Source organism: Choristoneura fumiferana, chromosome 10 (genome assembly GCF_025370935.1).
Source record: "Choristoneura fumiferana chromosome 10, NRCan_CFum_1, whole genome shotgun sequence".
Taxonomy (NCBI): domain Eukaryota; kingdom Metazoa; phylum Arthropoda; class Insecta; order Lepidoptera; family Tortricidae; genus Choristoneura; species Choristoneura fumiferana.
The window spans coordinates 10,403,781-10,416,449 of NC_133481.1; the positions used below are offsets into that span (position 1 = coordinate 10,403,781).

The 12,669-nt window shown below is 37.4% G+C and overlaps 1 protein-coding gene across 1 annotated transcript in view; it reads left to right on the forward strand.

Moving 5' to 3' along the window:
• LOC141432066 (kinesin-like protein CG14535) overlaps positions 1-4,851 on the forward strand; it is a 343,284-nt gene extending 338,433 nt beyond the window's left edge. Inside the window, exon 10 of the mRNA XM_074093449.1 lies at positions 1,255-4,851. Coding sequence (XP_073949550.1) covers positions 1,255-3,959 — 2,705 coding nt within the window. The 3' untranslated portion in view covers positions 3,960-4,851. The remainder of the gene's footprint in view (positions 1-1,254) is intronic.
• The last annotated feature ends 7,818 nt before the right edge of the window (positions 4,852-12,669 follow it).

Consider the following 12,669-nt stretch of genomic DNA (forward strand, 5'->3'; position numbering starts at 1 on the left):
CTCTAGCGGCGAATTCATTCGCGATAGCCCTCATTGCATAGAATCTCTGCTCCTCTTCGGTGGACAAGGAGTTGGTAATTAGCTTAAAAAAATACAATACCGGGAAGCAGAGCGAGGACGACTACCCTCCGTGTTATTTAGACACAGTACGCAAAAACGCTCCGCATCTCCCGCTCACTCCACTCCTCTGCAGTCCAAAGCGGTGGTTGCAGCTGTGGATGTCGAAATGCTCCCCACTACTGTGTTCTTTACCTTGTTGCGAGCATCGCAAGTTGCATGGGACGATCGACTTACTGTTATTGCCACATTATCTTAGGTACTTTTCTGTGTAAGACAGCCGATCAAATTGCTGACACATTTGATATTCTATCCTAGCCTTCTAAACTGTGAACTGTGCCTTTGCATTGGATACCCATGGGCGGTGGTGTTTACCTAGATTAGGTGACCCATTTGCTGCTTTTCCCTACTATTTTTTGAAAAAAAGAACACTAGCGTTACGTTTAAGCCTATCACCATATTTCGAGTGTCATTTGCGAGTAAAAGATCTGCAGGGGCTACTAGGAAACTCGAAGTTTGCATCGTATCGTCTCTCTCGCTCTCGTATTAAATAGTATAAGTGTCAGAGGGACCGCATGATACGAACTTCGAGTTTCGTTGTAGCCCTGCTGTGATGAGCGTAGGCTCTGAAACAGATGCTCGAAATGACATAAGGTGTATCTGATCCTATGCAAGTCGTTCTCTATTAAGTAGTTGATGAAAAAGTTTAAAATGAATTGCACAGTACGTACATATTACAGTAGTACAACCTAGTAAGGGTGTTCCAATAATACAATTTATAATTTCTTAACATTTTAATTGCCACGGCCACAGCCGACAAAAAATAATTTCTGAAAATAAAATAAGAATAAGAATGGTTTATTGGCTGATAAAAATAGATACACATACAGAAACACTGAAATATACACATCCATGCCTATTCCTACCAGCCAAAATGGCCGCTACTCAGCTCGTTCGTTCCATATGCGCCACGAAATGCCGACATGGTCACTATGGCACTGTTTTCAGCTGTCGTGTTTTACCGACCGTGGCGGTCAAAGGGTTAAATCTAATGAATGAACATTTTGTTCTCTTCTGAAAATGTATACATTTTTTGAACGTTTTGAAAGAAGACCAAACGTGACTGTGCAAAATCAAACTCAAATCAAATTTGAGACTAATTAAATAAGTAAACTAATAAAAGTTTCTTGTTCACAGTTGCCGGAGGCCGGAGTCGCCTACATTTAATTGATTTAGGAAACTCAGAACGAGGAAAAGCTAGCGGAGGAATCCCGTTATCTGGTCTAGGAAATATACTACTCGCAATATTTAACGGCCAAAGACATCTGCCGTATCGAGATCACAATCTCACGCATGTTTTAAAAGAATGCCTAGGATCATTGACTTGTCACACGGCTATGATAGTACACGTGTCACCAAATGTACAAAACTACTCCGATACTTTGACCACATTACAATTAGCCTCGAGAATACACAGACTTCGAAGAAGAAAAATTAAATATTCTGCTAACAATAATGCAGGGTCTGGAGGGAGTTCTGGTGAGGATGCCTCAAAACCGAGTAGTAGTGAACCCGATCCATCGAGTAGCGATCTATCTGCAGACACAGTCATTTACGTTGGACCATTAGATGATGCTACTGATGGAGAACATCCGCCAGTCTACATACCACATATGAACTCCGGTGACAACAGAGGTGTACTTAGTAAAGCCCTAAGAGGCTCAGCATTAGAACATAAGCATAAATCATCTTTATCTAAAGTAGTTGAAGAAAAGAGTCCTGTACATAAATTGCATTCTTCCCCTAAAGCTTCTCCTATGAAAACAGCACTACAATCGTCTAATCATACACCTAAATCATCACCTGTGCATTCTGCGGCCTCAAAATTAACACCTGTTAAAAAAGCGTGCCAAAAACAATTTACCGAAGAAACAAAAAGTAATAGTGACGAACAGTGGATTGATGGTCCTCGAATATCAAAATCAAAATTAGTTGAAGTTCGACATATTATTAAAGAAACTCAAGAAAAGCAACGCGAAACCTGGATCGACGGCCCAATGCAAGAAACAAAACTACCTTTGCAATTTGAGTCTGTACCAATTCAACCGAATCAGTTGCCACTTCAAATTGGTGTTCTTGGTGCACATGGCAATGAAAATATTGGCTACGGTTACATGGATAACCATAAAAAAAATATGATTAGAAAATGGGTTGAAAATCAAACCTCCCAAATTCATAAATCAAGACATAATTCACCAAGTCATAAAGCACAATCAAGTCACAAAAACCAACCACCAAAAGTTCCAGACGAACCTGAGGCTACGCACAAAATGGAACTATTAAAAGATTCAGCTAGACGCATTCATGTTGAAGAATCGACAATAAGAACGGGCTTAAAAGCTGGGTCTAAAGGAAATGCCATCGAGGAAGAAAACATTGGTCCACCTTTAAATGATAATCAAATTCCGAAAAAATCTAACAATCTTAAAGCTCCGGTAAAAAATGAAGTCGATGACGACGACGACAGTGAAGAACTAGCAGAAATTCCTCCTGCACTTCCTCTTATACAGCCTAGTAGTTTAAGTAGTAGAGAAGTATCTATGGAAAGCTTAGATAGTAAATATAAGGAAAGGATGAGAATGGATGATGAATTAGTTTCCAATCATAGCAGAGATATTGATTCTCATGGTTTAAGTAGACTAGCAGAAGATGACGATGAAATTTTGGAAATTATAGAAATAGAAGAACCTTTCGAACCGGTTCCTATGCAAGACAGCTGTCTTCAAGTAACCGAAGAAGACATAGCACTTTGTATGGGTTTCACAGACAATCACCTTTTAGAAACTGATCAAGAGGATGCTGAAGATCATCCGCTGCGAATCCTTAGCCAAGAAAACTTAACTGTAGCTTCAACATTTACAGACACGTTATCATTATATAGTGAAGTCGAACGACAAATTAGAAACGAAGCATATCTGAGACAGACTTATGGATATTTTACTGAAAATTTTTGCTACGAATATGCTCTAGCAGATGTAAATCCCCATGAGAGTTTGCCGTCTTCACGTTCAAGAATCGATGACATGCTTGGACTAGCAGAACTCTATGGGTCCCGGAAAATGTTAGACAACGAAGATATACCTGCTTCAAGAATTGCTCCTCAGTTTCAATCGTTATCTCTTTGTAATGTAAGAGATACGGAAGAGTTTCACGGAGATGGCTCAGTTTACAGCGAACCTGCATATCGACCGAGTGATAAAATTTGTGATAGTTGCAAGAGGACTATGTCAAGGCCAGGCAGCGCTGTAGGAGAGTGCGGCGGGTACCAAGACGGATGTGCGCAAAATGACACCTACGGCCCTTTTGAGAGATACAGGGGTAACGATATAACTGACGCTAGAATAGCTTCGCTGAGGCATCCGGACGGTGCATCAGATCCCAACTTACGCGAAGAAAAAAGAATACCGGGTAACGGTGCGCCATCGAATACATTTCGAGAACTAAAATCAAACCTTCATCTTGAAGTAATACCTCCCGTCGTTACTACGGAGCCTCGATCAGAGAAGAACGAGAAAGGGGATAAAAGTTTAGCGAGAATTGTTGGAAATTCGAAACCTGATGGTTATGATAGCGGTCATGAGTCTACCCCACGAACTGGGAAACACAGTCCAGCGGCTACGTCCAGGCGAGCTGAGTCTGGATACGACTCAGTGCCTAGAGATTCAGACGCATCTTCGTTAGACTCGTACCCGACACGGCGTGCCGCTGTGGCTCGAGCACATGCCAAAAAGCATACGACGGCTAAATATAAGCAGCACAGCGACCGATCCTTCTGTTCATGGCTTAGAAATCCTTTTGCGTGTAAGTATGCCGATACTGACCCTGAAATTAGTGACTTTTAATGTGATGACCGCGAATGAAAGAACTTAATGTACTAATAGTGTTAAATTTCTAAATAGCGTTTACGTATCCTTAACGTTACCGAATTTAATCTGGAGACTGCTTTTGTACTCTAGATATACTCGTTTTTATACAATTAAGGCTTTTGCACTAATCCAATGCGGTTACCGTTGTATTTTTCTAAAGGTTGCTTCTTCTGTGCCCGAAGTGTAACTAAGTATTAAATACATACAGATGTGTTGAAACTAATTTTATTATGATTCCTTCTTCATGATATTGTTATTCAACTCATTTTTGTACTTTTATACATACTTACTATCAATGTGTAAAAAATTTAATTTGTAAGTTTCCACTTAATTTGAAATTGTTAAATGTAGCTTTTTTACCTACTGACTTGATTGTAAAATTAAAGCAAGATCAATAGTCTTCCTCCGTCTTCCTCCTTGACAGATCATATCGAGGGTGAATATGACATATTTTCTCTTCCTACATAGGAAATAACCTCACGAAATACATAAATGCTTATTGCCTTTCATTTCAATTTAAATAATGTTGTTTGAGACCATTGCCATTTCAACTCCTATTGTTTGATAGAATATCGGGATCGAAATGGAAGGCGTAACTAAAATAATGTTTTAGTACTAAGACTGTTGTCTTCGGCCGTGTTTTTATAGCTTTAATATTTTTTGATAATATAATTATTAAACGTTCACGTGTCGGCATGTCCGTATGTAAATATGACTCGATTACACTTGATTCTAATTATTGTGGCTTTATGAAATGTTGGTGAACTTAGTTAACGCTTATATCGTCAATGTTTTGTTATAGTACGATTAATATTACAAATATTTATCCTAAATTTTACTATGCGTTCGTATTAGTTCTCAATAAATTGTTCAATTTCAACTGAAAAACTTTATTCATTTCTACATCCCCCATGTTTTCTAAGGCAGAAGTCTTGCTGTACCCTAACAGCTAAATAGATAATAGCCTCAACAGCCAGGTCTCCCATAATCTCTTAATGCAATAAGTACTTATAGCCAACCTATGAATAAATAACATGAAACTCAAAACTTCCCATCACCCCAGGGGTTGAATTTCAAAATCTTTTGGGCTTGAACTTTTTCCCCGAAAGTGGCGCAACTTTCCCTGCCATGAGGGGGCGCTATTATCTTTCATTTCGCCAGTAATTTAACATTCTCTGTGCACCCCAAGAAAATCATGCTATCAAATAAGACGTTTACCCTCTTTTAGGGGTGACAACTTTTTTTTTGGAAATCTCCCAATAATTTGTTAAAGTGGCAGCTGCTTAGCCCATAACGCTTATCGGGTGCTAAAAAGATTTCCCTTTTTATGTTTTTACAAGGTAATCTTTAGGAAATTGGAAAGGGAAAAGAAATATTGCTCAGGATGGCAATTTGTGGGCTAAAGTAATTTATGGAGTTTCTAGACTTTTTAAGCTTTCAATACCTATTGAAGAAGCGCAGTTGCTTGATTAAACTCAGTCCAAAATTACAATTACTTACATAGTCGAGGAATTTTCGTGCTACTAATGTCATGTTAACAACCTATACATTTGACAAATAAATCATAGCGAAATTGATTATGAATACGTTCCACCCTGGTACGTAATTCAGTTTCCTTGACTGTACGTACTTAATCCAAAATAAGTTTATTTTATTTTAAATGTCGACTTAAGAAATAGCCAGAGATTATTTTTTGTTTGCGTGTTTGTCTGTGTCTCTTAAATTACTGCGAGAACGTCGTTCCTGTCATTTAATTGACACTGTAACAACTTTTTCAAACAAACCAATTTACTGAAGCAAAACCAACGCAACATTCATAGTTTCTTTCAAATCCGACAGGGTTTATGTACACCTAAATAAAATCCTTAGCTATGCAAAGACGGCGTCATTCGTATCAATTAATTTACACTGTAATAATACTTTTTGAAACAAACCCATTTGCAGAAGCAATACCAACGTAACATTTAGGTATAGTATCGTTCAAATCCGACAGTGTTTTCATGAAAATAAATAAAATCCTTGGCTATGCCATGCAAACTGACAATTCTGATTAAGTCTATACCTACCCAGTAACAAGAGCCGCTCAACACAAATGTAGGTGAAACCGCAAGCGGACCGCAAGGGGAACTGCATGATATATGAAGGTCAGGCAGACGGCTCGAGTACTAAGAGCCGGAGATTATGAGGGCACGCGACTTATCCTTTTGTATATGAATAGCTGCCTGCTAGTATTTACAATGATAAGTTAGCATTTAAACAATAGCTTAGTGGTAATAGTTAGCATTTGCCACAACCGCAATACCGTCTTTCACCAAAATGCTTATGGGGTTCATGACTACACGGGACCCCTTAAAGCGTCCTGAAAAATTCCAATCAGTCTTTTTCTTTTGTCGTCATCATATCATCATCAGCGCCATCCGCTACCAGCGACCCTCTTAAGGGCGTCCATCCACCGTGACTCAGGACGCCCTACACTACGTTTTCCCATCCGTGGTCTCCATTCGAGGGCTCGTCTGCTCCACCGTTCATCGTTCCTAAGACAGACGTGGTCAGCCACTTAGCGACTAATTCTTTGAGCAACGTCGGTGATTTTCGTTTCATTTCATTCAATTGAACAAAAAATCATGTGAATATTATAACCATTTAAAGATCTGCGTGACGTCACAAGCTCCATCTCCCAAACTTTGACGCGATTCATCTTTGTAATTTTATTTGATTGACAAAAGAAAAAATACCTGTCCCATATTTTCTGATGCATATTTACTGAAGGACTAAATAGATTAATCTTTTTTCCCAGTAAACTACGCAATTTGTGCACGGAAATAATGAGTTTTACTTGCCAATGAAATATCATCATTATACACTATTTTAACGTTCCCATAGCCTTGAGACTGCTCTGGGCGCACTAATTCATTTTTTACATTTCGTGTGTTAAAACTACCTTCGGATGCCGAGCATCTTGCCCTTGTGACATCGCCAACGCCGTTTGCAACATGAGATAAAATATTTACAAGCACATACTCACACTCCTGCTTATTTCAAACTGCTAGAACCATCCTGTTTTCGTTACCTTGGACAGAGCTAACTCTGTTGTATTGTGAATCAGTGCAACACTACTGCTTACATTTCAGTAATACGCAAGCAGCAGCAGATATTCTTATTTCAAAAATAAAGTAGGAACTTTCCAGATATTACTGTACTGACATCGCTGCACATAGTAATCTGAACTAAATCAAAATGAATAAATGGTTGGCGAAAGAATCTTCTTCTCCCACGGTAATGCGTTCCCACGAGAAATACGAAAATATAACGAAATATCGTTATGGTTTGCGTTTAATTTCATCCCCTAACCTATAACAGTCGCAAAACAAAACTCGAGTAAAATAATACCCCCAACAACAGAACACAACCGGGACCGAACCCACTACGTGACCCGCACACTAAGCTACCAGACATGACATATCGAAAACCGATGCAAGAAACTATCAGCGCATAATAGATCTTAAGGCAATTCACAATGCGTCTATTTTTCAGTGTCGCAGTAGAACAAGACGTTAAAGTAAAGTGAGCTTTAAATGTAGTGGGTTGAGAGCTGAATTCTGCAGGTGTAATAATTCGTCCGTAGTGTCTGAAACAATACGTGAAATGCACAGAAGAGTACGATGAAATAATAACCTTGCAATTTGTCATAGTGCAAAGCCATTGACACGGTAGAAAACTAAACTCTAGCTTTAGAAAACGCTGGTAGAATCAAAACCGGCCAAGAGCGTGTCGGACACGCCCGTAATAGGGTTCCTTAGCCATTACGAAAAAATTAAGAAATATTTTTCTAAGGATTTCGCATTTTGTACGGAATATTCCAAGGTTATGTATATTTTATACCTTACGCTGCTATTTACTCTTAAGCTACTTATAATTCTCAAGAAAACTTAAGTAACCGTTATAGAGGGGGGGACGCTCGATTTTAATGAAAATTTGCACTTTAAAGTTGAATATTTTGCAAACAAAAAAAAAACAGAGTTATATTTTGCTGTAGTGGCTGTAGTGGGTATTTCGCAAACAGATCATGCACATTCATTAAGTTACTTACTACGCAAGAACTACTCATAAGCCATAAAAATGGTACTGTAGTGTATTTTTTGTAGTGTATTATTTACGCTGCTCAGAAATATCTAAAGCAAATACAACCTAAATACCTAACGTACACTTAAGTACCTATGTAAAGTAGGGAGGTTTTATTTTATTATGGCTATTTAAGTGTGTTTTGTTTGCACGATATCTTTCGCACAGTAAAAGTAAGCTTACTCAGTAGCGAAATAATCGTACTCGGTGAAAACAAAATGCAACGTGCATCTAAATATCTCCAAAACAAACCGTTGCCAAACCATAAAGTAAACTAACCTCGTAATAGAAAATACATTACGCAGTGTAGTGGAGTGGGCCAAGTTGTATTGTTCGAGTTTTGTTCTTTAAAAAGGCCATCCGGGAAACATTAAGGCGACGTCGCACGTGGCGCGAATACTCAAGGGTTGTCGCGGTAGAGATGGCCCTCTTGTTTTCATACTTTTGGTATCGACATTTGGTATTGGTCATTAGTAATAATTTTAATTTTGGTAGCATATTTTTTTATTGTGTTTGACATGGCCTGTTAAGTAATACATATTATGTATTAAATAAAACTATTTATGCTGTATCTTTTCTCAGTGGCGCACCTACGCTAGATGTGTGTTCAATATCACATTTCGGTATAATAAGTACTGTCTACTGTGGTTGACTCAATGGCATGTAATTTAATGAAATTATGAATTTTATTGATATTTTATGACCTTCACTCTATCATACTTAGTATGATGAGATATATATCTAGGTCTAGTTTCATCCACCATAGTTAGATCCAGCATTTCAGGCCGTATTGAAAAGAATCTAAAATCCACAAACCAGAGTCAAAATTGACACCATAACCGTAATTCAAAAAAATATTTCACTATTGTCATCCTCTTATGGGCTAGGTACTTAATATTAGTTGTGTACTCTACCTATTTAATTATGATATCTAAAAGTGATATTTTCTTACAAAATAACTCAATCTGGTATCATTTTTAGTCCAACACTAGTTCCGGTTGTAACCGATACGCCCCCTGCCGGGATAAATTGGCTGGTTAGGCTTTATGGACGGGAACTTAGAACTTGAAATAGGTGGGTTTCATTCCTTTTGACATCACTATGTATTGTTTTCAGAACTTTCCTTCTTTGCTGCTAGTTGCCAGATATTTTGTTACTTTTTGGACATAAGACAGTCGCGTGTTATTTACAACGAATATAGTAAAGGATAAAATAGATAGAACTTATCTGTGGTCATGTTTCTATCAATGCGATATTGTTAGTTTGTAGTTTAGCAAGTACTAGTTAAAACTAGTACTTGCTAAACTGCTACATATCTGTACTCAGTGGCGGCCTTATGGGGTGGGGAACAGGGCAATACACAAGCAAATTTAAAAAAATATAGATTTTTTAACTATATTTTCGCATCACATCACATATTTTTCACGAAAGGCAAAGGGCCTCGCAAATACCTGCCGCCCGGAGCCTCGCAGCGGGTAAGGCCGCCGCTGTCTGTACTAACTCCTGTATAAGAACAAAAAACAGTGTTCCCTTTCGCACAGAAATTACGAAAAATCCCTTTTTAATACACATTAATTTCAGTACATTTCAGTGGTCTAGGCTGTGCATAATCGTCAGTTAGTAGGTAAATCAGTCACGTTACACTTTTATAGGTATAGATAGGTGCTACTTCTAAGGGACTAGAATAATTTTTTGGATACGTTTTTCCTTGTATAATATATATAAACTTCAACTTTACCAGTTCCATATTTTTTCCACAACATTCTCACGCATTTACTAAAAATATACGAACGAGGCGCGAGATGCCACATATTTCGTCAAATCCGCCGCTGACGACATGTCGACCGCAAATCGAATTTCTTAGGCCTGAGCAGAATCAATCTGCATTATCCGCTCACCGAGTGGCACAAGTGATGAAATGTCGCCTTAACTAAATGCTGAGTCATACAAAAGTTTAATGGAATCTCTGAGGTTCTCATAACGCAGATAACTACAGAAATTTCTTTGTTTTGCAACTATTTAAAAATATGATCACTGTTATTTTTTTTTTCATACTGATTAAATGTAATTTTCGATGTTTGCGATACAATACAAAATTAACAGCGCATTGATAAATGTTTCTCTGAGAAATGTCAAATAAATGACAAGAAATATTTTAGAGCGTTTATACGAGTACCTGCTGAGCTGGCAACGTTGCATTTTTGTTAGTTTTTCTCGATTATTCCATAAAAATTGAATGAAAATTAAAAATGTGGTCCGATAGAACTGTTCTTAATATATAAGTTAATGTGTCTACTGCAATAATTATGCGTGATAGACTTTTATTTTCTTTAAAAACCGTTAATAAACATTTGTTTGTTTTTAAAGAATATTAAAGTTTATCACGAATAATTATTGGAGTAGACACATTAACTTATATATTAAGAAGATTTCTATCAGACCACATTTTTAATTTCTTTAATTTTTATGGAATAATCGAGAAAAACTAACAAAAATGCAACGTTGCCAGCTCAGCAGGTGTAAAAGCTTTTAAACGCAATGCGATAACACCGCCATATCCGATACACTGATTTAACGATTAAACTTTCCTTAATAAATTATCTAAATTTAAGTATTATTTTTAAATGTTACAAAACAAAAGTAGCTTAATTATGCGAGTAGAATCGAACCTTGAGTTTAAAGCCCCATCCATGGTCAGAGTGATCCTGTATATTGCTTATGTATAAAATAAACCATTCAGAAATCAGACATCCATAAAACCACAGTGGTTGTCTTTTGGGCAGGTTGGTTCGAATATAATTTTTATTACCTACTTATTTTAAAAAGTACCTAATGCAGCTGCTCCGACCTATCGTGATACCAGTAAACAACCTTCTTCTGTCTTTCTTATTTTGTAACTAATCCACAGGGCTTGTTTGTAGTTGTGCCAAGGTTAAACTTAAATAGAGTTAAATAGTTATTAATGAGTAAAAACTTCTTTCAATAAAAAATATTAGGTACCATAAACCTTTAATAATTTCTTATCCTCCGAGTATACTACTAAATTTTCACTTAAAAAGTAGTCGAATAGGACCTAAATATTGTATCGTTAAATCTATAAATAATCGAAATAAAATCTTATAATAATATAGTTTTTATAAATTCTAATTCAATTTGCAACGTATTTGTTTTTAAGATGTTAGTTTGTTTGGGTCAATTTTATTTAAAAATTGGTATGGATATGCAGCTTGGATGGCAGTGCAAGTACAGTCAACAAAAAGTACAGTAAAAAAATAAGGCTGTATCAAAATAAAATTATTCGTAAAACTTATTTTCATTCTCTCTATATCATACTTACCTAGACAACGTATAATACTATACAGTTATATTAATTAAATAAGATAAATTTCTTATCTTTTCACAAAATAAAATCGTTCTTCACTTAAACCATACTCCAAGTGTCGAAAGGCGACAAGAGCCGCGATTTCTCAGGATTTAGCGCGCACTCAAACTGTAAGCGGACGCACTTGGCTCGGGGGCTTAGGTATGTCACGTTACACATAAAGCTGACATTTTACCGCGGTGAAAGCAGTGTTGCCACCTTAGTTTTAGTAATGGGGGCAGTTGAAGAAGCTAAAAAGGGCTAGATCGGGCTAGATGGATCACAAATTACTAACTAACAAATAATTTACTAATTTCAATTATTTTTATTTTTATATTCTTAAGGACACCAGGAAGCGGACTGATTTCACACTCATTAGTTATGTTGCCATAATCGAACAAGTGGTGTCTACCACAAAAATATAAATAAGTAAATCAAATATCTACGATACAAATCGCGAATTTTAGATTTTGGTGCCTTCCGGGCTTTCCGGACTAAATCATTAAATAACGAGTTCACCTACAGTAAAAAGTGCTAGATCTAGCCCCAAAAGGGCTAAGGTGGCAACACTGGGTGAAAGGTGAGAAGAATGATGATATGTGCCTCATCGAGAAGCCGAATCATAATCATCATCATTTCTGGCTGATACACGACCCACTGTAGAGCAGAGGCCTCCTCTCTGTACAGTCAATTGCAAAGATATCGACACGGACAAAGTTACAAAAATATGTATACACGACACTTAACATTAAGGCCGTGTATACATATGTTTGCAACTTTGGCCGTGTCGATATCTGTGCCCTTGACTGTACAAAAGGGGTTGCATGGGCTAGCCTAGCTCTGAAGCTTAGTAGGTAGGAATAGCTAGGTAGTTGCCAGGCAGGCACAATGCGGATTATGGTAAAAAAATACGGTCGCTTATCATGTTGCTATCTTAGCCAATGCTGTAACTCCATAAGATTATTTTCAATCCATACTAATATTATAAATACGAAAGTGTGTGTGTTTGTAGGTTTGTCCGTCTTTCATCGATCGACGTGATTTTTGGCATAGAGATAGTTTATGGGCCAGAGAGTGACATAAGCTACTTTTTATCCCGGAAAAAATGCACAGTTCCCGAGGGAACAGCGCGCGATAACCGAATTCCACGCGGGCGAAGCCGCGGGCAAAAGCTAGTAGATAAATAAATTCAAATAACTTTCA